We start from the raw sequence: 24,175 nt of genomic DNA, 5'->3' as shown, positions 1-24,175 counted from the left end.
GGGGAGGTCAGAGCTCTTTTATTGGGCAGAAGGGGACCTCGGGCCAGCCGGTGGGCCGGTCACCGGTAGAGGTAGTCAGCCTGGATGTTGGCGGCGATCTCGGCCTCCCACTTGTCCCCGTTGTTGAGCAGCTTCTCCTTGTTGTAGAGCAGCTCCTCGTGCGTCTCCGTGGAGAACTCGAAGTTGGGGCCCTGCGAGCGGGGGAGCAGGCGCAGCCACGTCAGGCCCCTCCGAGGAGCTTCCGCCCCGGCCTCCCCCGCTGCGGGGCCTGCTCACCTCAACGATGGCGTCCACAGGGCAGGCCTCCTGGCAGAAGCCGCAGTAGATACACTTGGTCATGTCGATGTCGTAACGTGTGGTCCGGCGGCTGCCATCGGCCCGAGGCTCAGCCTCAATGGTGATGGCCTGGGGGGTGGCACAGGGTACTGTCACCTGCCAGCCACGCTGGCCCTAGGCACAGGATCCAGCCCCCGCCATGGCTCATTCCCACTCCTGCGGGACTGGCCCCCCGGGGCCTACAGAGCGGACCCTCTGTCATCCACTCTCGGCCCGCGTGTACCTTTCCTGACCCCTCTCCTAACAGGCCGCCCGGCGCAGCTGTGACGTCGGCCTCTGAGCGCTTGCCCTAGCTGACATTCTCTTGTTTGTTAATGGCCAGCACCTCCTGCCTCAGAACGTGAGTCCCACAAGGAGAGGGCCGTTGCCTGCCTTGTTCACCATAGCACCTGCAGACCCAAGGGGTCCCACCCGGTAAAAAAATGCCCCATTACTGTCGGTTGCATGTTGAACAACCTTCCCAATTACATCTAGTTATCCCCATTTAATGGATGAGAAAACTGAGGCTCAGAGAGGTTGAGGGGTTTCCCAAAGCCACACAGTAAGTGAGGGGCAGAGCCCAGACTCAAACACAGGTCCTTAACTCTCACTTCCTGGGTGCACACTTGCACCAGCTGGGGGAAGGGGTGGCCTGGGGCCTCCCACAGCTGGGAGGACCTTCAAAGGGATGTGGCAAAGGCCCTCAGATGTCCCCAGGAGTGTAATGTCCACCACTCATAGTGGGACCTTTGGCTATTAGCCTCATCTCTTTGTGCCTCCGTTTCCTCATCTATAAAAATGGGGATAATAATCTCTACCTCCTAGAGTTGTTGCAGAGATGAGTCATGAGTTTGGCTCAGTGCCTGGTCCACAGCTGGCACTCACTGTCTGGATGCCACCACTGTTATTATTTTTTCGGGGCTCTCCTACGTGCTCCAGGTCGGTGGCTAGACTGGGGACAGCAAGGCCACAACCCGTGGCCTGCAGGACCTGGGAGTGGTCCAGGAAATGAGGCAGGTCGTGGACAGCAGCCATCCGGGGTCACAGAGATGTGGCCTGGAGCGGCCGCTGGGAGGGGGTCGCTGTGTGGACCGTGAGGACCCCTGAGCCTGCTGGGCTCCTGCCGGGCACATCCGCCAGCCCAAGAGCCCCAGCTGTGTGTCTGTTTCTGCACTAACAGTCCGTGTGGGACCCTCCGACAGAACCAGATGCCAGGGGCTCAAAGGAGCAGCGACCGGGGGCAGTGAGGGCCCCGGCTGTGGCACACGTGTCCCTGGGTCCGGTCCTGTGGCAGGCACACAGGCAGTGCTCCTGAAACGGCTGCTGCATCCGGGTAAAAGTGGAGACCCTCAGGTGCCGCCTCGTGGCTCGAGGCCTGGGTTTCACGCCCCCGACCAGACCCCCAAGGGCAGGACCCACGTGTGTCACGTGGCCTGCTCAGGGCTGGAAGTTTCCCTCCCCTGACTCACTGCCTCTGAGTCGGCTCCCATTCACGGGGGGGAAGAGGCTCAGATCGGGAAAGGGACTTTCTGGGGACACCCACCCGGCAGGGGGCCCAGAGTTCGGGCCCAGGGCTGCCCGCTTCACTCTCTCTGCAGCAGGCTGTGGCCTCCCTCTCCCAGCGGCAGGGGCCGGGGGGCGGTCAGTTGGGGTCAGGGGCTCACCTGGGCTGGGCAGACGGCCTCGCAGAGCTTGCAGGCGATGCAGCGCTCCTCCCCGGACGGGTACCGGCGCAGCGCATGCTCGCCACGGAAGCGCGGGCTCAGTGGGCCCTTCTCAAATGGGTAGTTGATGGTGGCTGGCTCTCGGAACAGGTAGCTCAGGGTCATGCCCAGGCCTGGGGGCGGCACAGGCACGGTGGGAGGGGGCCCTCCTCCCTAACACATCTGTGCCCCCGACCAGCCGGCCTCCCCCCTCCCCCCAGGGCCCACCTCGGACGAGCTCGGTCCACAGCAGGGTCTGAGCTGCCCGGTCGGTCACCGACTTCATGTCCATTGAGGGCTCCCGCATGTTCACATATTCTGCAGGGGAGGAGGGCAGAGAGGCCGTGGCAGCAGGCCTCACACAGGCCCTCCCCAAGGACTCCAGCTCAGGGAGACGAGGCCTGGCCTCCTTCTAGGTGCAACAGCTGGGCCCCCCAGGGGTTTGTTCATTCACCAAACCTCCCCCGCCTCAGTGAGCACCCTCGAGGCCAGCCTCAGGCCCTGGGCAGCCCTCGCCAGCTTCTCCCTGTGCCTGTGTGGCCGTCCAAGCCAGGAGCTGATGGGGGTTGGAAGGGGCTTGGGTACTGGGGTCCTGATGAAGAGGCACAGCTCCCAGGGCTCACACCTGGCAGCTCCCTCCTTGTCCTACACGGGGAAGGTCTGAGATCACACGGTGTAGCCACATGGAAGGCCCTCCACCCCCTGCAATGACAGACCCGGCCCCCAAGAATCATATTCAATCTTGATCACCATCCTCTTTATACAGAGTGGAAACTGAGGCTCCGAGAGGGCGAGCCCCCAGCAAAGCCAGGACCAGAACACAGGCCTTCTCCCCTGCCTCTGGCAGGACGATGATCAGAAAGCCTGAGGCTTGCGGCGCCCCGGGACTCACTGTAGGTGGCTGCCGCTGTGCTTCTGTGGAGGCTCCGGCCACTGGGATGCCCTGCAAGGATAGGGGTTACGCTGTGCAGATGCGACCTCATGCTAGGAGGCTGGGCCCCTCACACCCAGGAAAGGCTCCCTTGGTCCTACCTGCACGTGCGGCCTGGGCCAGGGCCCGAAGCAGCATGGGCGTGGTCAGGCAGCGCATCTGTGGGCAAGAAGACAGTGAGGCATAGGTGGGTCTCAGACAGGCATGGTTCCCCACCCCCACCCCCGGGAACCCTAGCATTGCAGGAGCCTTGACCCTTGACCCCAGTGCCACTGTGTCAGCTTGTCCCTGCTCACCCCCATTCCTGTCAGAGGCACAGACGGGCTTCCTGTTCCCAGGTGCAGCCCCTCCCGGCCTCCAACCTGACCCAGGTTAACACTGCCACCTGCCACCGGCGTTTATTCTGAGCTCACCGTGCCAGGCACTGTGCTAGGGGTCACACGCACTGTCACTTTGTCCACATGATGACCTCAGAGGGAGGCACAGATGAGAAGCCACAGCTCAGTCGTGTTAAGTGACTTGCCTAAAGTCACACACTGAGGGGGTGGGACCAGGATGTGAACCCAGGCCAGACCCCTCCCTTTACACCCCCAGCCCTCCCCTAATGAACCTTTTAAGGGCTTAAATAACCCTCAAGATCAAATTCCTCTCCCCAGCATCAAGGTCCTTCTGGAACTGTCTCCCAGCCTGCCAAGTGACCTTGGGTTTTCTCACTTGTGAAATGGGAGGTCACGAGAATGGAGGAGGCTCGAAGATGCCAAGGGTTTAGCCCAGAGCCTGGCACTTAGCCGAGGCCAAAAGTGCCCCTCTCGTGACCTGTGACCTCTAGCGGGACCATTTCTTTTGACCGCTGACTTCAGTGCCAGGCACCCAACCCGGCTCCTTCCCCGCCCTTCCTCATGACCTCTGACCCGACGGGCGCAGGAGGTGCATATGCGCCCTGACGGTGCCGGTTTCCCGCCCGCTGCACGCTCAAGGACACAGAGGCCGCGGGTTCTGAGCGGGCCGAGATAAAGCCCGGGCGCGGAGCCGGCGGAGCCAACGGGGGCCGCACACTCGACCCCGATGCCGCGCTGCCCAGGCTGGGCCTTAACACCTGAGCCCCGAACACCCACCTTGAATCGCTGCCTCTCCTTCCAGGGCCGAGGGGCCTGTCCGTCGAGAGGCGGAGCCTACATCCTGGGATGCTGCCATTGGGCGTGGACTCTTCGTGGTGTGGTCTGATTGGCTGGTGGCGCAGCCGAAAGAGGCGGGATCGAAAAAGTCTTTTCTCCGATTGGCTAGGGGAGCAGGCAGGGGCTTGAAGTGGTGTAGAGCGCCGCCGGGTTGGGTGCGAGAAACTAGTGAGCCGGGACTCCCGAGCTCTTGGAGGCGGGACATCCGAGGCGTGGTTTAAGGTTGCTGCTCCTGCCAGACCCGGCGCCCTGGGCTGGAGGACACCCTCTCGGCCTCAGCGGGGCGTGTATGATAACGGTGATGAGAATCGTAGCCTGTGGTGATTCCTCGCGGGAGCCATGCCTACTCTATGCTAAACCTTCATCCTGGCGTCTTCATTTAATCCTCCCGGCAGCCGTGTGGGGAGGAACGATTATTTTCGCTTTACAGATGGGGAAACTGAGGCACGGACTTGTGTAGTAACTTGGCCTAAGCCTTAGATCTGCGAAGTGCGGCCGCCTGAGCCACTCCTGGATCTGTATGACCCGGGAGCCCCGTCCCTCAACAGCCCCCAAACCTGTGTTTCCTCCCAGTGAATTGTGTGGCAGAGGGACCCGGGAGGCTGCGGACACTGAGAAAGCCCCTGAGGCCGCCTGTGTGTTGGGGGCAGTGGAAGGTGGTCAGGGAGGGCTTCCTGGAGGAGATGATGTCCAAGCAGAGCGCAAGGAGGAGTCGAGCAGAACCAGAAGGGCCAGAGAGCACGCCCAGCTTCTGTGCGGAGGTCCACCAGAGAAGGAGGACACATCCAGTGCGTTAGAAGAGGGCAAGGATGGGTTGGCGGTGGGGGGTGTGGGGGGGAGCGTGTACAGGGCTGTGCAGAGCCTCCCAAGGATTGTTATGGGTCCAGACTTGTGAGCCAGGGGAACCACTGAAGGGGTTCAGGCTGAGGGCTAGTATGGTCCAGTGGGCTTTGGGAAGATCTCTGAGGAGAAGGGCTGGGCCCCGGCGAAAGAGGGTAGGTGATGGATGGCCCGGGGCACAGCGATTAGTGTGTGGATTGGGGAAGTCTGCGGTATTTTATAGAATCATCAAGAATTACTCAAAGATGGGACTTGGGAGGTGAGAAGGGAGTGTCTAGCCGAGGAGTCTGGCTTTGTGGCTGAGTGGATGGGGGATCACTCCACGGCATGCGGGCCCAGGAGGATGAGCAGGAGAGGGAAGGGGAGGAGTCCAGTGTGGGACATGATGAGGGGAAGGTGCCCAGGGCCAGCTACTTGGGGAAAAGGAGCTAGTTCAGAGCTCCTAAGAGGCCCGAGGTGAAGAGAAGGGAGATCCTACTGTGGGCATCTCATCAACCTGACCTGGAGGGAGAGGTGCGGAGAGAGTAGAGGGAAGCAGCCTCTCCCCTCCCAAATGAGGAGACAGGACGCCTGGAGCCTGGAGTCGGCAATTAAGCTCCAAAATTTAATCCTCATGATGATCTCAGGAGGTGTTAATCACCTCCTCTGTGCAGCAGATAGGGAACCAGGCTCAGAGAGGGCAGGGACGACCCAGGTCACAGCAGGCCCGCAGTGTGTCATGGACCGGATGCCAGGACCCCTTCTGCACCCTCCACAGAAAGGGCACCTTCTGTCCTGAGAGGTGCCCACATCTTCCCTCGTCTCCCGGAACACAGGTGGCCAGCGTGGGAGCAGGAGGGCAGGTTACTGCACTGTTTCCGATGCTCCCAAACCTTGGCCCATCCTGGCTAGGGGGCAGCTGAGGGCCTGAAAAGAGAAGCCCCAGGCGGGAGGAGAGCAAGCACTGGTCTGGGCCGTGGCCCCGGCAGGTGTTTTCCTCCTGTGTCGTGGACCCCAGGTCATGTCTCCACCAGCCTCAGGTGGCCACGGCAGCGGAGGACTCGTAGACGTGAGCTGGGAGGGACGCTCGGAGCCCCTGTGCGCAGGGTGGCTCAGAGCAGGGCGCAGCTGCAGCTGCGGGTCTCCATGGCTGTGAGCAGCACCCTCAGGTTGCGTGGAGTGTGGGGCGGGTAGCGGAGAGCGTAGACCTTCTCCAGCCCAGGGCGGCGCAGCAGGCAGGCGCGGTGGTGGGAGAAGGTGTCGAAGGAGAACTTGCCGTGGTAGCTGCCCATCCCACTGGCGCCTGTACGGTGACAGGGAACACAGCAGTTAGGCCCCCAGTGGCCAGCCGAGGAGCGTCAGACAGACCTGGGCTCTGCCAGTCACACAGTATGACCTGGGTGGGCTACTTCACCCCCCGAGCCTTGGTTTCTCCAGCTGTAAAGTGGGCTAATCATGAGATGCTGTGGGTAAAGGGCTTAGCCCTGAGCCTGGCCCCAGCACCCACTCAAATAAATATTGGGGACACCAGGTGCTGGGGCACGATGGGTAGACAGTGGTCAAGAGTGGATTCTGGGCGGTTGGGGGATGTATTGGGAATTTGGGATTAACAGACACACACTATATAAAATAGATAAACAAGGACCTACTATATAGCACAGGGAACTATATTCAATATCTTGTAATAACCTATAATGGAAAAGAATCTGAAAAGAAGAGCGTGTATATATAAATAACTGAAATATAACTGAATCACTGCTGTACACCTGAAACTAACACAACATTGTAAATCAACATTTTTTTTTTTTTTGCGGTACGCGGGCCTCTCACTGTTGTGGCCTCTCCTGCTGCGGAACACAGGCTCCGGACACGCAGGCTCAGCGGCCACGGCTCACGGGCCCAGCCGCTCCGCGGCATGTGGGATCTTCCCGGACCGGGGCACGAACCCGTGTCCCCTGCATCGGCAGGCGGACTGTCAACCACAACATTTTCAATTAGAAAAAAAGAGAGAGGAAAGATGGAAAGTAAAAAAAAAAAAAAAAAAGTGGATTCCAGGGCAGCTGCCCAGGGTTGAATCCCAGCTCTGAAGTAGCCATGTCACCTTAAGCAAGTGATTTCGCCTTGGTCTCCTCTGTGACATGGGGTGACAGTGGCACACACCTCCTAGAGTTGCGGGGATTGAGCAAGTGTTCAGACCCATAGATACAGTAAGTGCTGTGTTGTTATGAGTCGCAGTGTCCAAGTAGGGAGGCAGTCAAGGACCTGGCAGTGGGAAGTCCAGGGCACCCAGCCTGGTGGGATCAGGGGTAATCCGGGAGGGCTTCCTTGAGAGAGTGGGGCCTGAGGGATGTGGAGTTGACCAGATAAAGTGGATGTGTGGGGCAAGAGGGGCCCAGGCTCGGGGACAACTCAGGGAGCCTTGGAGGTGGGTGACCGTGGTGTGTCAGGACTTGGGCAGAGCTCTGTGTGTCTGGGACAGCAACCAGGGAAGCGGGGCAGGGGCGGGAGCAGGACTCCGTGGCCAGACCAGGAAGGGCGGCCTCAGGAAGCTGAGTCAGAGCCCTGGCTCCGTCTGAGGGCCTGGGAGCCGTGGAAGGCTTTGCCAGGGGAGCAGCAGGGTCAGATTCACCTGCAGACAGAGCCCCACGCTTCCCTGAGGAGGGGGTGCTGGGGAAGAGGGTTCCAGAACTGGGGACGGCAGCGGTGCGCAGCCCTGGACCTCCACCACCACAGCATCGATCTCAGCCTGCCGTGCTCCTATGACACCAGCCGCTCCCCAGGGAGGGTCCAGGCCCACCAGGGCAGCCCGCCAGGACTTGCTGGTCATTTACTCTAGTGCCAGGTGCAGGCAGGTGGCGGGACCGCAAGCCTCTGGCCCTCTCGTCCCCTGAGGAGGAGGTGGGCTCAGAGAGGGGAAGTGGTGGCCTCGCATCACCCAGCCGTCAGGCTTGCTGGGACCAGCCTCAGAGGCCAGGACTTCACAGCGGTACTGGGGGCTGCTGGGGCTTGGTGGAGGGGGGAGCCGGCAGGAGCCCCTGTCTCCTGTGCGACATGCCAAGCATGGGACAGAGGGGACACAGGAGGGGTTAAAGGAGCAGCATGTAGCCTCACTGTGGAGTAAAGAGAAGGCCCAAGGCCGCCCTGCGTGTGCTAAGCCCTAGCAATCAGTGATGTTTAAAAAACCCTAAACTGTGTATCTGTGGGTCCACCCACATATGTAAATGCAGAGACAGGTATGGAAGGTTCCGCCTCAGACTCTGCAGAGGGGAGCAGGGTGAGAGATGACGGTAAGAGGGCGTGGCTCTGCTGGCACGTACCCACTCCTCCGAAGGGCAGGCTGGCGACAGTCATGTGCATGAAGCCGTCGTTCCCACAGAAGCCCCCGCTGCTGGTCTGGGCCAGTACCCGCTTGACCACCTGGGAGAGAAGCAGCTATGAGGCTGGGGGTGGAGCTGCCGGGGCCGTGGGGGCTCTGTCCAGACCCCTCAGGGCCCTGGGAGCCACTGCAGGGTCTGAGGCCACCGTGAGAGCTGGAGGCGGTGGCTGTGGGGCAGCCTGCCACCCATCCCCAACTGGAGACGTGTTTCCTGAGCATCCCTTGCTTGTGGCCCATGCAGGTGACTGTGGACACAGACTCAGGCCTGATGGGGAGGTGGGAAACCCAGCATCCTCCTGGGGACGTGGAGGGTGCAGGGTGAGGGGTGGGCAGTCAGGGAGGCGTTCCCAGGAGGGATGTGAGGTGCCTGCTGAGTCTCAAGGCGGGGCAGAGATGAGTAGGAGGGCCCCCCAGGCAGAGTGAAGGGCAGGTGGGGAGGCCAGGGGTGGGGTGGGGCAGGGACGCAGCGGGGGGCCTGTGTGCAGCACAAGGAGGACATTGAGATTTGGGTTTTGGAAACATGAACTTGACCCTTGCTTGACTTAATGAAGGCCCTTCCTCTTCAGCCTGTAGGTGTATTTGAAGAATGAGGGCGGTGGGGTGGGGGTGGGGGACTTCCCTTGTGGCACAGTGGTTAAGAATCTGCCTGCCAATGCAGGGGACACGGGTTCAAGCCCTGATCTGGGAAGATCCCACATGCTGCGGAGCAACTAAGCCCACAACTACTGAGCCTGCGCTCTAGAGCCCGCAAGCCGCAACTACTGAGCCCACTGCCACAACTACTGAAGCCCGTGCGCCTAGAGCCTGTGCTCTGCAACAAGAGAAGCCACGGCAATGAGAAGCCTGTGCACTGAAACGAAGAGTAGCCCCCGTTCGCCTCAAGCCCCCGTTCACCTCAACTAGAGAAAAGCCCACGCGCAGGAACGAAGATGCAGTGCAGCCAAAAATAAATAAATAAATTTATAAAAAAGAAGAAGGGAGGGGAATAATTAGTAGACACTAAACAGTAGTTGCACGAAAACTTGGTTATAGTTAGTTGCAACGTGTGACCCTCAGATAACAGCTAGGTCGGGGCTTGCCTGCTGGTGGGTGGAGTGGACCCCCATCCGCCGACTCAGAAATCCCACTGAGAGAAATCCCAGGGAAGGGCAGGGGACCAGGGCTCATGCTTGGGCCTGCACGTCCTGGTCATTCATCCTCCCCCAGTCGTGCCATCCCACGTCGTGTGTGCCTTCCATGAGCCAGGCAGAGAAAGGGGACACCGCCGCCACCAGGCCATGATGATGCAGAAGAAAGGAGGTGGGGCTGACTTAGAGGGGACACTGGACCCTAGAGAAGACCCTGGGGAGCCGCCCACTAAGGCCCAGATTGGAGGGCAGGGGGAGGCCCTGCTGCCCCGAGGAGGAAGGAGAGGGACAGAGCCAAGATAGCGCCACCATCCCAGAGCTCCTATGACTGTCCCCGAGGGACCAGGATGCCAACCCCTCCTGCCAGGCCCCTTGGTCCACTCTGGTCCTGGTGCCACCTCACCCTCTGCTGACCTCACTCCACCCTCCACTGCTGCCACCTGCTCCCACCTCTGTCCAGCCCCACCTGGCTGCTGTTGGAGAAGGCGTACAGGGCCAGGGGCTTCTCCCGACGGCGGATGAACTCGATGGCCTCGTCCAGGCTCCTCACGGTCATGATGGGCAGGATGGGCCCGAAGATCTCCTCCCGCATCACCGGCTCCGTCTCCTGCACGCCCACCAGCACCGTGGGAGCTGCCCGGGCACAGGGCACGGCTCAGCCCCAGGGGTGGGGCCTCGGGCAGGCAGGGCCCAGGGACCCAGGGCTCCAGGCTCAGGGACGTTCTGGGGAAGGTGATCTCCCCACAGCCCCCGGGAAGTGACCTTGAGGGGCTCCCCAGCCTGACCGGGGCCCGTGGGGCCCAGAGAGCCCCTCAGCCTTGGTCTTACAGTCAGAGGGTGACCGGACCTGAGGTCCCGGGTCCCAGCCTGCGGGGGAGCAGCGTCACCCTCTGAGCCGTTCGGCCTGGGAGACTGGGGCTGCTTTGTTCACAGCGTAGCGGGTGCTCAGGACGGGCTGTTGAAATTCAGAACCAGGAATCGTGGGCTCATAGGACCTGGGGTCACGGCCCCGTGGAGCAGCAGATCTTGGGGCTGAAGTTTGGAACCTGAGCCCTAGAACTCCGGGGTCTGAGCTTGGAGAATCCAGAGCCTGGGCCAGAGGGCTGAGTCGTGGGGTCACAGGCTCAGACACGGCAACGCGGAACACTGGTGTCACAGAATCGTGGCACCAGAGCCGTGGACCAGGCTGGGCTCTAGCAGTGGGGTCGGGGAGCCTCAGGGCCCGAGGTTACAGGCTGGGCCCAGACTCGGGGCCCAGCCGTGGCCCCCAGCGTGGGGGGGCCTTAGCTGGGGTGGGCTGGGAGTGGGGCACAGTGGCAGGGAGGGCGGGACTCACCGATGTAGCGATCGCTTTCATCACTCTGGCCCCCGATGGCCACGTGGCCACAGCTCAGCAGGCCCCGGAGCCGCTGGAAATTCTTCTCACTGATGATGCGGCCCAGGTCTGGGGAGCTCTGGGGGTCTTCGCCATAGAAACGGGTGATGGCACTCTGCAGGGCGGGCAGCAGTCGAGCCTGCGTTTCGGGGCTGCACAGGATATAGTCGGGGGCCACGCAGGTCTGGCCGGAGTTGAAATAGCGGAAGAAGGCCACGCGGTTGGCCACGGTCTGGGGGTCGCAGTTGTCGTCCACGTAGCAGGGGTTCTTGCCCCCCAGCTCCAGCGTGACGGGGGTCAGGTGCTTGGCGGCAGCAGCCATGACAATCTTGCCGACTCGGGGGCTCCCTGGGATGGAAGGAACCAGAGTGGCTCTCGGTCACTTGGGCCAGGTGGGATGGCCTCAGCCCAGGGCTGGGACCCCTCGAGGGGGCTCACTCCCTGCCCTGCGGCTCCCTGGAGAGGCAGTAGAGTAGAGGGCGGGGTGGGGGTGGGTGGGGGTGGGCGGGGGAGAGTCACCCTCACCTGGCTTTTCCTTGTCAGTTGCTGCTGCACTGGGACCTTTTTCAGGTCGTCCCCCCTCCCCTTCCTCCCCCACTCCCCCACCAGCCCCTCCGAGGAGCTCTGCCCACAGCTGCAAGCCAGGCCCAGCTCCCTGTCCTGACCTGCCCAGGTAGACAGCCAGGAGCCCCCGTCTCCCTGCTTCTGATCCCAGCTGGGCCTGCAGGCGACTCTTTCTAACCTGCCGCCCTAAGTCCCTCCCCACTCTCCACTCTCCTCAGAAAGTAACTCCTATGGCCCGGCTCCAGCTCTAGCTGGTCCTCATTTGGGTCTCCCCTCCCTGACCTAATCTGGCAGCCTTGGCGCCCTCCACACCCACCGTCTGCCCCCTCTTCCCCTGGGTCCCCACCTCTCCTCTGGGCTGGTGTCCTGGGTCTCACAGTCCCCTCTTCCACTCAGCCACCCCCAAACACTCCTGACAGCGCCCCCAGGCCTCGACACACTCTTGCCCACGCCTGGCCCAGGGCCCCACGCTGCCATTCCTGTGATGTGATAACCCTGGCCTTTCTCGCCAGCCACCGCAGCCCGAGGGAGCCCAGAGTCCAGACACCTCTCTGGTCTCACTTCCTCCTGCTTCCCTGCCCTCGTTCCCTCCCATCCAGGCCCCCTTGTCGGCTGAGCCGGCCCCAGGGGCCTCTCCCTACCACGGCTCCTCCCTTAGGTCCTCCTATCTTTGTTCAAACACCTCCTAGTCTGTCCCGCCTTCCTGACTACGCCCACAACTGAATTCCCCACCTCCACCCTGGTCACCTTTGCACGGGCTCCATGACAATGGAGGAGGCTTTAGCCCTGCTTTATCCCAAGGCCTCGCGGTGCCCGTCTGCGCTCTCAGTAAACATTCACCGAGTGAGTGAGTGAGTGGCTGCTGCCCAGGCCACGTGCTGTGACAAAGGCTTCCATTCATTCATTTGTCCTTAAGACAGGCCTGTGACTTGGGGATGGCCCCTATCATACCAATAAGGAAACTGAGGCCTGGAGAAGTCAGGAGATTATGGTGGAGTAGCTTCGGGCGGTCCATCGGCCTCTGCACAGACTGCCTCGGGGACCTGGCGTAGAAGCTGGCCTCCGGGGATCTGCCTGCCTTGCCTCTGCACCCTCGGTCCTGGGGGGCCAGGGCCCAGAGTCCACTGAGCTTCGGGCTGTGATGGTGGAGGGTGGTCAGGCGCCCCGCCACCCCCCACCCCGGCTTCCTTCTCCTGGTGTTTCCAGCCCCTGGGAATCTGTAGGAACAGCTGAGGACCCTGGCCCCTCTGCTCCCACAGTCGCCCTCCCTGTCTGTTAAGGTGGCATCTGGCAGGCCTTGTCCTGGGCTCATGGCAGGGTCTGGGGAGGAGAAAGGCAGAGATGGCACGTCCCCTGCTCTGATGGGGACAAAGTGTGCAACACAGGAGGCGGGTCCCCTCCTCCCTCCTCCAGGGCCTCGCCTTGTCTGTATCCTCCACCCTTTCATCTCTTCTGGAAACTCCATCCTGGTCACTTGAAGCTAGGTGGTATCTGGACCACATGGGCACATGTCAGGGTGATGGCAGGTGACCTCTGGGAGCAAAATACAGCCTGCCCCAATCCTGGCTAGTGCAGTGGGCACTGCATCTTTTTGTCACCCAAGCCCCCAAACCCTCATCTGTCCAGCCCTCCAGAAGGGCCGTGGGCGCAGGAATGAGCGCCTGGCACAGCGGGAGCTCAGCAAGGACAGATGCTGTGATGTGTGAGGTGGTGAGTGGTGGAGAGGCCTGTTTCTGGGATGGGGCCCATCCCTCCCAAGGGTCCCCAGGGGTCCGGGGCTGCTCCCCAGCCTGCGCAGGGAGAGTGGAGCAAGCTCGTCCTGGGGCCGAGAGCACCACCCAGCACTTGCCCCAGTCTGCATCCTCCCTGGCTGGCTGGCTGCTTCTGTCCCTCTCTCAGAGTTGGGGATAAGACCCCTAAGGGTGGGGCTGGGCAAGCTTCTCACCTCTCCCATCCTGCACAGCCCCCAGACTGGCTCCTCACCTGTGAAGAAGATGTAGTCGAACTTGTGCTCCAGTAGCTGCCCGGTCTCCTGGGGCCCGCCCAGCACCACGGCAAAGCAGCTCTGCAAGCCAGACGGGCGGAGGGCTCCCCCTGGGACCCCAGCCTGAGGGCCCAGAGGGCACCTGCCTGCCTGCCTGCGTGCCTGGGACGGCTCCCCCCTTGCCTGGGGCCCGGGCTCCAGGTGGGCTGGGTCGGGGGCAGTGGGGAGTGGGGAGCTCCCCAGGGGCACTAGGCACAGGCAGTCCCAGCCTAACAGGTGTAAGGTTGGGGCCTGGCGGGTTTGGGGTTGGGACTGAGGCTGGGGCTGGGCCAGCAGGGCCGACCAGAGACAGACAGGGACCCCCGGGGGACAGGCCCCACCCCTCTGTTTCACTCAGAGGGAAACAGGCTGAGAGGGGCGGTGACCTGGCCAAGGCCACACAACCCAGAGGAGGCAGGAGTGAGGCTGGAACTCAGGTCCTGTCTGAGGAGCCACGCCAAGGGCTGCCCGGCCCAGCGGGGCCTGCTTAGCCCTGCTCAGCCCCAGTGTAGCTGCTTGCTCTGTACCTGGCCCTGCTCACCTGGTCCAGGTATCGGGGCAGCACCTCGGCTAGGACCTTCTCAGTGCTCTTGCTGACCTCCGAGGGCTTCAGCACCACACAGTTCCCTGAGGGGCGGGGCGGGGAGAGGGGGTGGGGCAGGGTGGGGCGGGGAGAGGGTGGCCAGTTGTAGCCACTCCCCGTCTCCATTCAGTCCTCACACCTGCAGGGCAGGTGCGGGCCTCACTCCACCTTCAGGTGAAGAATATGGCTCAGAGAGGTGCCCTGCCGGCCCCAAGGCCACACAGCCTGCGGATGGTGGGCCAGATGGGAACCAGGCCTTCTTAGCTACCTGGTGCCAGCTCCCCCCTCCTCCCTGGCTCTGTGGGCGGCTGTGAGGCTGGGGGGATGGACGGGAGGTGGAGGGAGAAGGTGGTGCTTCCCTCTCACCTGCTGCGAGGGCGCCCACCAGGGGCTCTAGGCTCAGGTTCAGAGGGTAGTTCCACGGGGCGATGACGAGCACCAGGCCGAAGGGCTCCTTCCGGATGAAGGCCGAGTCCAGCTGTGTGGCCTGGGTCGGGGCAGAGTGATGGTGAACGGTGAGGTGCCAAGACCCCAGCCCCTCAGCACCACCTGCCACCCAGAGAGGCTGCCTGCGGCCCTGACGCCCAGGGTCACTCACCAGGTTCCTGGGCACTTTCTCATCCTTCATCCAGGCCCGCAGGTTCCTAAGGGCCGAGTTAATCTCGTTCTGGCTGATGCTGATTTCAGACACCTCTGACTCGAAGGCTGACTGCAGGGGAGGGGGAGGGGCAAGGGCAGGGCTTGGGCCAGGGTACCCAGGATCCGCAGGTGGCCGGAGCCCTGGGGTGGGCAAAGCCTCCCCAGGCAAGGTCTGTCTTATTCACTCATTCATTCGTTCATTCACTCCATGTTCACTGAATGGTTAGAGTGCATGGGTGCCGTTTCTGTGCTGGGGATGCAGCTGTGACTGAAACAGACAGAAAACCTGCCCCACGGCGCTGACATTGTAGGGGCACGGTCGACGTGATGATGAGAACGCTGACTACTCCATTAGGACGTGACAAGCGCAATGGGAGGATGAAACAGGGTAAGAGGGATAGAGACTGCTGGAGTGTGTGTGCGTGTGTGTGAGTGCATGTGCGCATGTATGTGTGTGTGTGTCTTTGCTCTATTTTATATAAGATGGTCAGTGCCAGCCTCTGGGATGGGGTGACATTTGAGCAGTGAGGAAAGGGAGGGAAGGAGCCCATGGATACCTGGAGGCAGAATATTCCAGGCAGATGGTATGTCCTATGCAAAGGCCCTGGGGTGGGTTCAGGCTTGCTACGTTCCTTATTAGCAGGGAGAAGAGTGGGTGAGGTGATGAGGCCAGGCAGCTGAGGTGAGGACTGTTGAGCAGAGCAGGGACAGGCTCTAACTTAAGTTTGAACAGGACTGTCTGTGTGGCCCTCTGTGGCCTGCTGTGTGGATGTCAGTCTGCAGGGGACACTGGGGACAGGTGTCTCTGGGTCACTGGGGACTGGTCACTGGGGACAGGTGTCTCTGCCATCAGTTCCCACAGCCCAGGGGCCAGGGCAGATTTCAAGGGCAGGAGTCGGAAAAAAGGAGACAATCAATAGGGCTTTTGTCCTGATCTATGCCGGCTGGCATGCCTGCCCCACCCCCACGAGGGAGGAGGGACCCAGCCTGTGGGCTGCAGGCAGCTGGAGGCCCATGGCCTAGGACACAAGAGCCAGGCTGTCCTGATGCCTGAGACTCAGCCATTATGGTGCAAGTTCCTTCCTGTCAGAGGAGAGGGCGATGGGCCCAGGAGTGCCAGAGCTGAGCCTTGGGGGGAGGGGGAGGGCTCAGGGACCTTGGGGGGAGAAGCCACGCCCACCAGCGCTTCTAGGGGCTGAGCCTGCTTCAGGAATGCCTTCTACTATGTCTGTGTCCACAGCCCACACTCCTGCCCAGCGAGGTCTCCTGTGACCTGACTGAGGTTTGGGCCTGTTTGAGGGCTAATCTGAACCCTGCTGAATGCCAGGAGTTTGGAAGAGTAGAGGCTGTTTTGAGCCCGGGTTCTGTGCCCTTAGGTAAGAACGCGCCCTCTCTGAGTCTCCTCTGGGGGTGACTGGGTGTGACCACCTCTACCTGGAAGGGCTGTTGCGGGTTAAATGGGACGATTTGTGCAGGTCAGACAGGGCAGATGCTGCCTGCTGGGAAGGCGGGGGACAGGGCTGGCTGAGCCCAGAGGGAGGGACCAGGCCAGAGGCCGGGACCAGATTGGATTTTCTGGGCTGCTGCTTCCTTTGTGAGGCGCGGGCTCCTGGAGGCTTGAGGGTTGCAGGCAGGAGGTGAAATTTGAGCCATAGGGAGAACAGGGACCAGACAGACCGTCGAGTCAGGACTCACGGAGGCGGCCAGGCCAGGCCAGCTGGTGGGCAGGGCAGAGGCTCAGTGGGGTGTCAGTCCCCAGGGAGCCCGACATGCCAGGGTAGGGGGTGTGAGCCCCCTCTGTCCTGGACCAGGTCCAGTGAATGGACACTCCCCACAGGGAGGCAAAGCCAGGCCCCTTGGGTGTCAGAGAGCCAAGGAGAGTACGACCCGGTGCCTTGGTTTCATAAATGGGGTAGCAGACGATTCCAGAAATGGCAGACGAGGGAGCCCGGGTCTCACCTGCCTACAGTCCTGGAGCGTGGTGATAAACAGAAGGTTTGAGGACCCCGAGAAAGGGCATAGGCGTCACCAGGAGGCCACGTCCTCAGGACAAGTCCTTGTGGCCAACTCGTGCTGCCCCCGTGAACGGGGGTGCCCTGATCCATGACCCCAGGTGCCACGAGATACTAGTCTCGAAGTGACTGCTCTGGACACCTGGCTGGGTGCCTGCAAATCAGGTGGGGCCCAAGGAGGCTGCAGAGGGCCTCCCAGGCCTGCCAGTGCCGGCATCTCTTCATGAGCTGGGTGGGGCCAGCAGGCCCACCGGAAGGGCAGGGGAGGCAGGAGGGCAGAAAGGGATGACCCCAGTGTTCTGCTCATGGGCTCAGGAGGTTTGGGGAGAAGATGAGCTCAGCGCTCAGCATGAGCCAGTGTGGGACTGCTGCAGCCCCCTGGGGACAAGTGGTGACCACAGGGGCTGGCCGGCAGCCAATGTGCACCATGGGCCTGTCCTAGGTGTTAAGTATCAAAACAGCACCTCACCAGCTGGTAAAGAGGCACAGCCTTGGAGAGTTACAGGTGGTGAGGGGCCAGTGGGGCCTCAGGGGTGAGCTTGGGCACCGTGGCCTTTGTGGCAAGCTCAAGGGACATTTTGTCCAGAGAAGAAGCCCCTGGACAGTTGTCCTAGGGCAGCGGCAGCCACACAGGTGGGCCCCGCTGGCTGAGACGGTGGAAGGCTGCCTACAAGGAAGTGTATTTCTTGAGGTCCTGCTGTGGCTGCTGCTGGAGATGGGAGGGGCTGAGCCCCCAGGCCTCCAGCGTTTGGACAGAGGCCATGATGCCCACGGTACCTAGTGAAGCAGAAGTCCTCCACATGCGGCCCTAGCGGTGTGACCCAGCTCCCTGGACCTCATCCCTTGCATACCTCTGCCTCTTCCACTCTCCTTCAGCCACTCTGGTCTCCTTGCTGCTCCTCAAGCACAAATACACCAAGCACCTCCTGCCTCAGGGCCTTTGCACATGCGGTGCCCTCTGCTGTTTCCCCCCTTGTCCACGTGGATCCTTCCCCCTCCTCCTTCAAACGCCACTGTCTCAGAGAAACCTTCCCTGACCCCCACATACAAAACCGCACCCTGACCCTGGCCCTCTCTCACCCCCTTCGCACTGGGAGTGTCTCTCCATGGCATTCATTACCATCCAACAGGCTGTGTATTTATTCACTGTCTAGTTGTGTCTCTCCCCAGGAGCCCAGCTCCCTGGACACAAGAACTTTGTTTTATTTGTTGTATCCCCAGAGCCTACAACAGTACCTGGCCCATAGTAAGTGTTCAATAAATAGTAGTGGAGTGGGGGAATTCCCTGGCGGTCCAGTGGTTAGGACTCCGCGCTCTCACTGCCAAGGGCGTGGGTTCAATCCCTGGTCGCGGAACTAACATCCCGCAAGCTGCACCGCACGACCAAAAAAAAGAAAAAAATAGTGGAGTAAATGAAGAAATGAATGAATGGGTGAATGCAGAAGAGCGGGTTACGGCACAGGAAAGGAGGCGGGGTTTGACGGCTTTTAGTTCCCCCTTCATGGAGGATGCAGCTGTCCCCATCCCCCCTGTCTCAACCTCCCCACCCCTGCCCTCCTCCTCCCACCCCTGCCTGTCCCCCCACAACCCACCTTGTGCAGGTCCTGCGCCAGCGCCTCCTGCAGAAGCTGCTTGTTCTCTTGCAGGAAGCGGCTCAGGCCCTTCAGCTGGGCAGCCCGGAACTCGGCCGGCCGCGTGCACCCCGAGTCGAAGGCCTCCCGCAGCCGCTGCAGCGTGTCCGCGAAGGGGTCCATCCTGCCGAGCAGGGCAGCGTGGGCCGGGGCGCCCCACCTCCAGGCGCCCTCCACCGCCCCTGCCTGCACCCGCGTGGGCCCGCGGGCACCCCCATGGGGACTCACACGTAAGTGCAGGGACCAGGGCTGCCCCACCTACACATACACACAAACACACACACAAGGGGCACACTTGGACACCCACTGACAGAGCTACAGACCACACCTCTTAACCAGTGGGCAGGAGGGTTCTGGACCCCAAGGCAGTCACGGGACTGGGTGTGGGCTTGGGGGACAGCTACTCCGTGGCCCCTAAGAGTGAGCAGGGAGCCAGGGGGTCACGCTGCTTCCTGCCACCCGGAAATTAGCCCTAAGCCATGGCCCCCACCCTACTCCGGTGCCCCTCCTGGAGACGGGTAGCCCTTACCCCAGCAGGTCTGAGTGGAGTAACCAGGGGAAGTTTGGTAACTAGAGGCGGAGTCCACCAACCACCACTTTGGGACACTCCCAATACGAATGCTCTGTTCCCACTGTCCCCAGCCTGGGGGCCCTGCCCAGGGTGGCCAGGCTGGCTGGTGGTGGCTCAGAGGGCTGGGTGACAGGACTCCTCTCCCTGTGCCCCAGCTCCGCAACAAGACTGGGAAAGAAGAACCCCACCTCCCAGAGGCCCTGCTGCCCATCCCAGCCCCATCGGCCACAGTGTTGGAGAAGCAGGGAATGCTGAGGGGTGAGGGGTGAGGGGGCAGTCAGGCCTCCATGCTGTCATCAGCCAGGCCTGGCAGGCAGGGTAGGGGCTCTGACATTCCCCCCGGGTGCCCGCCTGCTTACTTGAAGTTCATCAGAGGAGCTCTCTGATGCACTTAGTCCTCGGCCTGGTGCCAAGGACCAGTGGGGACCCTTTCCTCCTTCTCTCTCTGACTCACTTCTCTTCTGGTCTCTGCTTGACTGATGCCTCCTTCAGGCAGCCCACCATGATTACTCCCTTACACATTCTCACAGTGGGCCCTTGGCTCTGCTCCCCACCGCACTGTGTCATACCTTGTGATAAATACCTGGTTTCCTTCTGTCCACCTCCCTGCCCTGCCTCCCCATCCCTCTCTTTCCTCTCCCACTGGATTGGGCAGCAGGACCCCTCTTTGCCTACTTAACTTATCATTTGGGGCTTTGTGCCCCAATCTCCTCATCTGTTAAGGTCACCCTTCCACCTACCACCTGATGGGTGTTTATCAAGGATGAGACCATGCTGGCCAGTTCTAAGCCCAGGACAGGGCGTCAGTGCCCTCAGGGTTGCCAGCTATTGTTAAGTGACTACTGCCACCACGGCCCTAAGTTTTCTGGAGGACTCCATGAACTGTTCCAGCCAACAGGATGGCCTGCCCTGATGGGCACTCTGTGCTGAGAGCCTGCTGGAGCCCTACGCTGTCCCCATAGGCATGATGGGGGCCAAACTGACCCCCCAGGCCTCCTACTCTGATCAGGAGAAACAGGGCAGTTGTCTCGGGCACAGGGCGGGCACCACATCCCCCAGAGAGGGTGACTGTAGCAGAACAGGGATATCATCAGAGCCCCTGTCACTCCAGGCTTGTCCCCAGCTCCAACCCTCCTCCAGAGAGGAAGGCATACTGGCCAGAGACCCAAGAGCTAAGAGACTTGCTGACCCCTAAAGCCGCCACCTGAGCTCAAACCCTGACCCTGCCTGTGTAGCTGTGTGACCTTGGGCAAGTCACTCATCTTTTCCCTGCCTCAGTTTCCGTGCCTGTAAAAAGGGGATGCTACCGTTCCACCACATGAAGCACCGGCCATTGTGTGCATGGTAAGAGCTTAATAATGGTCAGCTGTGGTTATTGTTACCAAGTACTCAACAAATATTTATCCCTCTTCCTTCCCCCTATCCTCTCTCACCTTCAGACTTCTGCTGATGGATGCTGAGGGCAAACCACACCCGCCCCTCTCCCGCCTCCTCAAGGGTCTTTGCACTTTCCTAAGAGCCTGCAGAACCCACAAAAATGTAAGGCACGTCCCTTGAATAGGGCATCTCCGAGTACAGTGTGGGGTGGGGAGCTCTGCGGGGGTGGAGGTCTGGTTGGAACATTCCAGCAGCCTCTCCTGGCAACACTGAGGCCAGCTCACACCATATTGCAGTTTGGTCAGGACCGAGGCCCCAAGGGGTGACTGCTGCAGGGCAGGGAACTGGACTCAACCCAGGTAAGCAGATGTGCAAGGCTGCCTTGGGCCTGGGGGGACCCCAGGCCTGTGACCTCACAAGGGAGCTGAGCAGCCACTGTGGACACACAGATGAGGGGGTTCCTTCATCGGGTGGTCTGGCGGCCCTAAGCCCACCTCCCTGGGAGTTGCTAAGTCACTTGATGTGACAAGGGATGGGCCTGGTTCCCTGGGCCCCAGGGCCCGCCACCTTCCCTCGAGGCCATGAGCCTGGGGATTCTATAATAATAATAATAATAGTGACTAAGCACTGACTGTGCCGGGCACTGTGCCAGTGTGGGTGCCTGATGTGAGTGCAGCATAGCTTTTGGCTGGCACCCCTGTAGGAAGCTGAGGCCCAGGTCATGGGGCATCAAGGAGGGAGACAAAAGGGGCGGGCACTCAGGTCTGCTGCCTCCAATCATCATCAGGGAACAGCTGCTGCCCGAGCCCCGTCCCTGGGCCCTGGCTGGTCCTGAGGATGAGCTACCTCCCGGCCCCCACCTCTGCCCACCCTCTCATCCTTTCTGCCTCGGTTTCCCTGTCTATACCACAGGCCTTCTAAGAGCACCCTCTGTATGACGTGTCGGGGGCCTGAGGACCTGGGTCCAAATCCCAGCAACTCTGTTTATTAGCTAGGAGACCTTGGGCAGGTGGCTTGGCCTCTCTGTGGCTCACTCTTCCCATCTGTGCAATGGGGATGGTGTCTTGTAGGTACCCCATAGTGCTGTGAAGTGCTTGGTGCAGGGCCGAGCCCCGTGAGTGCTCAGTGAGGGCGGCTCTGAACGATGGTTATTCAGACTGCAAAGGACAGCTGTGCTGGGGGGTCTCGGGGAGGAGACCCTGGGGTGGGAACCCGAGGAGACCTTGGCCCAGTGTGGGCACCAGGGAGGCAAGGACATCAACTTGAGACCCAGGTGGGGGCAGGGATGTGGGGCTGGGAAGAGTGACAGAGGTGAACATGGTGGTCTGAGGGCCCAGGGGACCCCCATCAGGCTGTCAGAAGGTGGACGGCACGGGGCCGCCTCGAAGGCTCTGCAGGTCCCAGTACCCTGGGGTCTCCAACCTGATCTCCCCTCCCTGCCCCGTGGAGCCTTAACCTGGATTTTTACAAGGTCTCCCAAACTCTGGGGAGCGGCCCCCTCCCTTCCATGGCGGGTGTGGGGAGCTGGGGACCAACCCTTGGCCGTGGGCCAAGCCAACCCCCGCCCCACCGCACGGAGAGGCTGTGCCCCCGGCTGCCTGACGCTGGCAAAGCCTCGCCTTCCTGGACCCCGGCAGAGTCCATTCCCAGGAACACGACCGCTCAGAACCGCTCGCTGCATAGCCCACCCCAGCAGCGGGCATGCGTGGCAGTTGCCCAGGAAATGTGTTGCCAAATGGATGCTTGACCACCCCCCAGGGACAGGGGTGCATTCCTTTCTGGGGCGGCTGGTCCAGAGCAGGGACTCTTGGCCTCTCTCTTTCCTCTCTTAGGCTGGGGCAAACGGAACTCCCTTCCCCCTTCCCCTTTCTCCTCAGGCGAGCAGAAAAGCTCCGAGAAGACAAAGCTAGTCCCTGTGCGTGGCCGTGAGTAGCCAGGCTTTCCAGGACTGACGGCAGCCCACAGTGCCCAAGCCAACCTGCCAGCGGGTCCCTGGCCCTGACTGCTCGCTGCTCTATCCCCAGCCTCTGCAGAACACCGTACCTGAGGCCCTGCGAAGCTGCCCTTCCTCCTGGTGGGCCCTGCTCTACCCAGCTGCCCTTCCGTTATGAAATGTGCAAGGCTGGGCCAGCCCCTGGGGTGGGGCTGTCCTGGCCTTGTGCCTGACTTTGACTCTGGGCTGGCTGGAGGCTGCAGGCTGAGATTTCCCCATCACTTCCCTCAGGGGCCTCTAGATCCTTTCCTGGACCACAGAGAAGGAGCCAGGGCGCAGAGAGGGCCAGCACCAGGCCAGGGCCACACAGCAGGTCTCCAGGGAGCTCTGAGCTGAGGGGTCCATCTCGACCCCTGATGGGAAAGATGGAGGATGAGTCCAGAGTAGTGGACCCAGGAATTACGGTGTGGGGTGAGGGCTGTGGCCTGGAGTAGCAGGGGGGAAAGCCCTGCTTCCCACACCCAGCCCCCCCACCGCCAGCCCCTCTGAGCCTCAGTTTCCCATCTGCAAAATGAAGAGGTCTGATCCAAAGACAGCTGGAGTCCAGAAATCCAATCCCAGGGCCCAGGCTTCGTCCCTGCCCTCGGCGCGTCTGTGTCCAACATCACGTCATCCAGCACCCCGCTCACAGCACCTGTCACCCTGCAACCTGGCATTTTACAATGAGGAAATGGAAGTCCAGAGAGAGGGCACAGGGCATGAGTGGCAGGCTGGGACCCACATGAGAAAATTGTTGCTCCAGAGCGGGGCTGGGTCCACCCCCTGCTGTCCCCTCCTGCCTCCCCGGAAAGAGCGCCACCCTCTGCCCTCTAGGTGAGCCGTCATGATATAAGTGTCGCCATGAGGTTCCTGTGTCCCTGCCCCTCAGCCTCACCCCACCCCCACCCCGGGCACACCTGTCAGAGCCAGCACAAAGGGGGATGATCCCCTGGCAGGTGCTGGTGTCAGACAGGCAGGCGATTAGGTTACAGGTAGGGGGACAGGAATATCCTTTGTGCTATCGCCCCATGCCTGTCACCCTGGGCCCGCTGCTGCCCGTCCACCTTGGTGCCCTAGGTCTTGTCTGGGATGCTGGCCCAGGGCCTCTGGGCCGACTGGGCACCTGGGAGATGCTCCTCACTGCCCCCGCCCTCCCCGCTGCCCCTGCCTACCTGGGAGGGTAGGAGAGGTCTCCTGGCCCACACCTGCTCTGGTAGCCCCTGGAGGCTTCAGCCGTTTGGGACTGGGGTAAGGGGCTGCAGGGGCCCCGTCCTCTTCGTGGGATGGAACCCCAGCCGCTGCCTGTCACGTGGCTCAGCATGTGACAGCCCTGCCCTGCTGTCTGGAGCTGAGCCAGGCAGAGGCAGAGCCAGTGTCAGGCGGGGCTGGGCTGGAGCTGAGCCTGGCAGCGGTCAGCCAGGAACCAGGTCCAGAGAGGGGCAGCCACTGATCTAAGGCCACACAGCAAATCAGGGACCCACCTGGGGAGGTATGGTGGGTGGGAGGGGTATTGCAGGATCCTGAGGGACCCCTCCCTGACCGGGGATACCTCCTGCAGGGGTTACCCCAAACTTGTCATGAATTCAGCCTGGGAGGTCCCCAAAGAGGCCTGTCCTCCTGACACAGGGGTCCTAACCTGGCCTGGGAGTGAAGCTCGCCAGTCTGAGAGGGCACTGCCCCTTGGGGAGGAACAGGGACTGGCCCTCTCCCCTTTCTGGTTTGGATGCCTCTTTTGATCCTCAGAGCTCCAGGAGCAGAACTTCCCTGGTGGTGCAGTGGTTAAGAATCTGCCTTGCAATGCAGGGGACGAGGGTTCGATCCCCAGTCAGGGAACTAAGATCCCACACGCTGTGGGGCAACTAAGCCCACGCGCCACAACTAGAGAGAAGCCCGTGCACCACAACCAAGAACCGACGCAGCCAGATTAATTAATTTAAAAAAAAAAAAAAAAAAGCGGCTCCAAGGGCTCCGTGGTTCCTAGG

The 24,175-nt window shown here is 61.4% G+C and overlaps 2 protein-coding genes across 11 annotated transcripts; both read right to left on the bottom strand.

Moving 5' to 3' along the window:
- Nucleotides 1–4,133, bottom strand: NDUFS8 (NADH:ubiquinone oxidoreductase core subunit S8). 6 transcript variants are annotated; one of them, XM_027090874.1, is made up of 8 exons: nt 4,065–4,095; nt 3,363–3,485; nt 3,051–3,108; nt 2,911–2,961; nt 2,247–2,336; nt 1,980–2,152; nt 277–405; nt 1–191 (listed from the first exon to the last, which is right to left on the bottom strand). In XM_027090874.1, the coding sequence occupies exons 3-8, from the start codon at nt 3,106–3,108 to the stop codon at nt 60–62; spliced, it is 633 nt and encodes a 210-aa protein (XP_026946675.1). In that variant the 5' UTR covers nt 3,363–3,485; nt 4,065–4,095; the 3' UTR covers nt 1–59. The 6 variants fall into 6 exon arrangements, with proteins under 6 accessions (XP_026946675.1, XP_026946676.1, XP_026946677.1 ...); XM_027090875.1 differs by lacking the exon at nt 3,363–3,485 and having other exon boundaries at nt 4,065–4,133; XM_027090876.1 differs by lacking the exons at nt 3,363–3,485; nt 4,065–4,095 and adding an exon at nt 3,766–3,790.
- A 1,407-nt stretch (nt 4,134–5,540) lies between these two features.
- ALDH3B1 (aldehyde dehydrogenase 3 family member B1) lies at nt 5,541–22,585 on the bottom strand. 5 transcript variants are annotated; one of them, XM_027090870.1, is made up of 11 exons: nt 22,265–22,283; nt 20,278–20,364; nt 18,235–18,397; nt 14,590–14,700; nt 14,358–14,478; nt 13,950–14,035; nt 13,369–13,450; nt 10,783–11,169; nt 9,913–10,079; nt 8,261–8,360; nt 5,541–6,246 (listed from the first exon to the last, which is right to left on the bottom strand). In XM_027090870.1, exons 3-11 carry the CDS (start codon nt 18,394–18,396, stop codon nt 6,056–6,058), a joined length of 1,407 nt encoding a protein of 468 aa, XP_026946671.1. In that variant the 5' UTR covers nt 18,397; nt 20,278–20,364; nt 22,265–22,283; the 3' UTR covers nt 5,541–6,055. The 5 variants fall into 5 exon arrangements, with proteins under 5 accessions (XP_026946671.1, XP_026946673.1, XP_026946670.1 ...); XM_027090871.1 differs by lacking the exon at nt 22,265–22,283 and adding an exon at nt 18,602–18,687 and having other exon boundaries at nt 5,543–6,246; nt 20,278–20,359; XM_027090872.1 differs by lacking the exon at nt 20,278–20,364 and having other exon boundaries at nt 22,265–22,585.
- Nucleotides 22,586–24,175: the final 1,590 nt, after the last annotated feature.

The sequence above is a fragment of the Aethalodelphis obliquidens genome, unplaced genomic scaffold (assembly GCF_003676395.1).
Source record: "Aethalodelphis obliquidens isolate GAN/ISIS:26980383/991018 unplaced genomic scaffold, ASM367639v1 scaffold69, whole genome shotgun sequence".
NCBI classification, from domain to species: domain Eukaryota; kingdom Metazoa; phylum Chordata; class Mammalia; order Artiodactyla; family Delphinidae; genus Aethalodelphis; species Aethalodelphis obliquidens.
Note: the sequence above shows the minus strand (reverse complement) of the source record. Positions and strands in the feature narration are given on the sequence as shown.

Excerpts from the sequence above, each read along its gene's own strand:
- NDUFS8 (XM_027090875.1), bottom strand. The coding sequence starts at position 3,108 with ATGCGCTGCCTGACCACGCCCATGCTGCTTCGGGCCCTGGCCCAGGCC. Across the intron at positions 2,962-3,050 it reads GGCCCAGGCCGCACGTGCAG|GGCATCCCAGTGGCCGGAGC; the intron begins GTAGGACCAAGG and ends CTATCCTTGCAG. Across the intron at positions 2,337-2,910 it reads CACAGCGGCAGCCACCTACA|AATATGTGAACATGCGGGAG; the intron begins GTGAGTCCCGGG and ends CCTCCCCTGCAG.
- ALDH3B1 (XM_027090872.1), bottom strand. The coding sequence starts at position 18,396 with ATGGACCCCTTCGCGGACACGCTGCAGCGGCTGCGGGAGGCCTTCGAC. Across the intron at positions 13,451-13,949 it reads TGCCCCGATACCTGGACCAG|AGCTGCTTTGCCGTGGTGCT; the intron begins GTGAGCAGGGCC and ends TCTGGCTTGCAG. Across the intron at positions 6,247-8,260 it reads CCTGCCCTTCGGAGGAGTGG|GCGCCAGTGGGATGGGCAGC; the intron begins GTACGTGCCAGC and ends GTCACCGTACAG.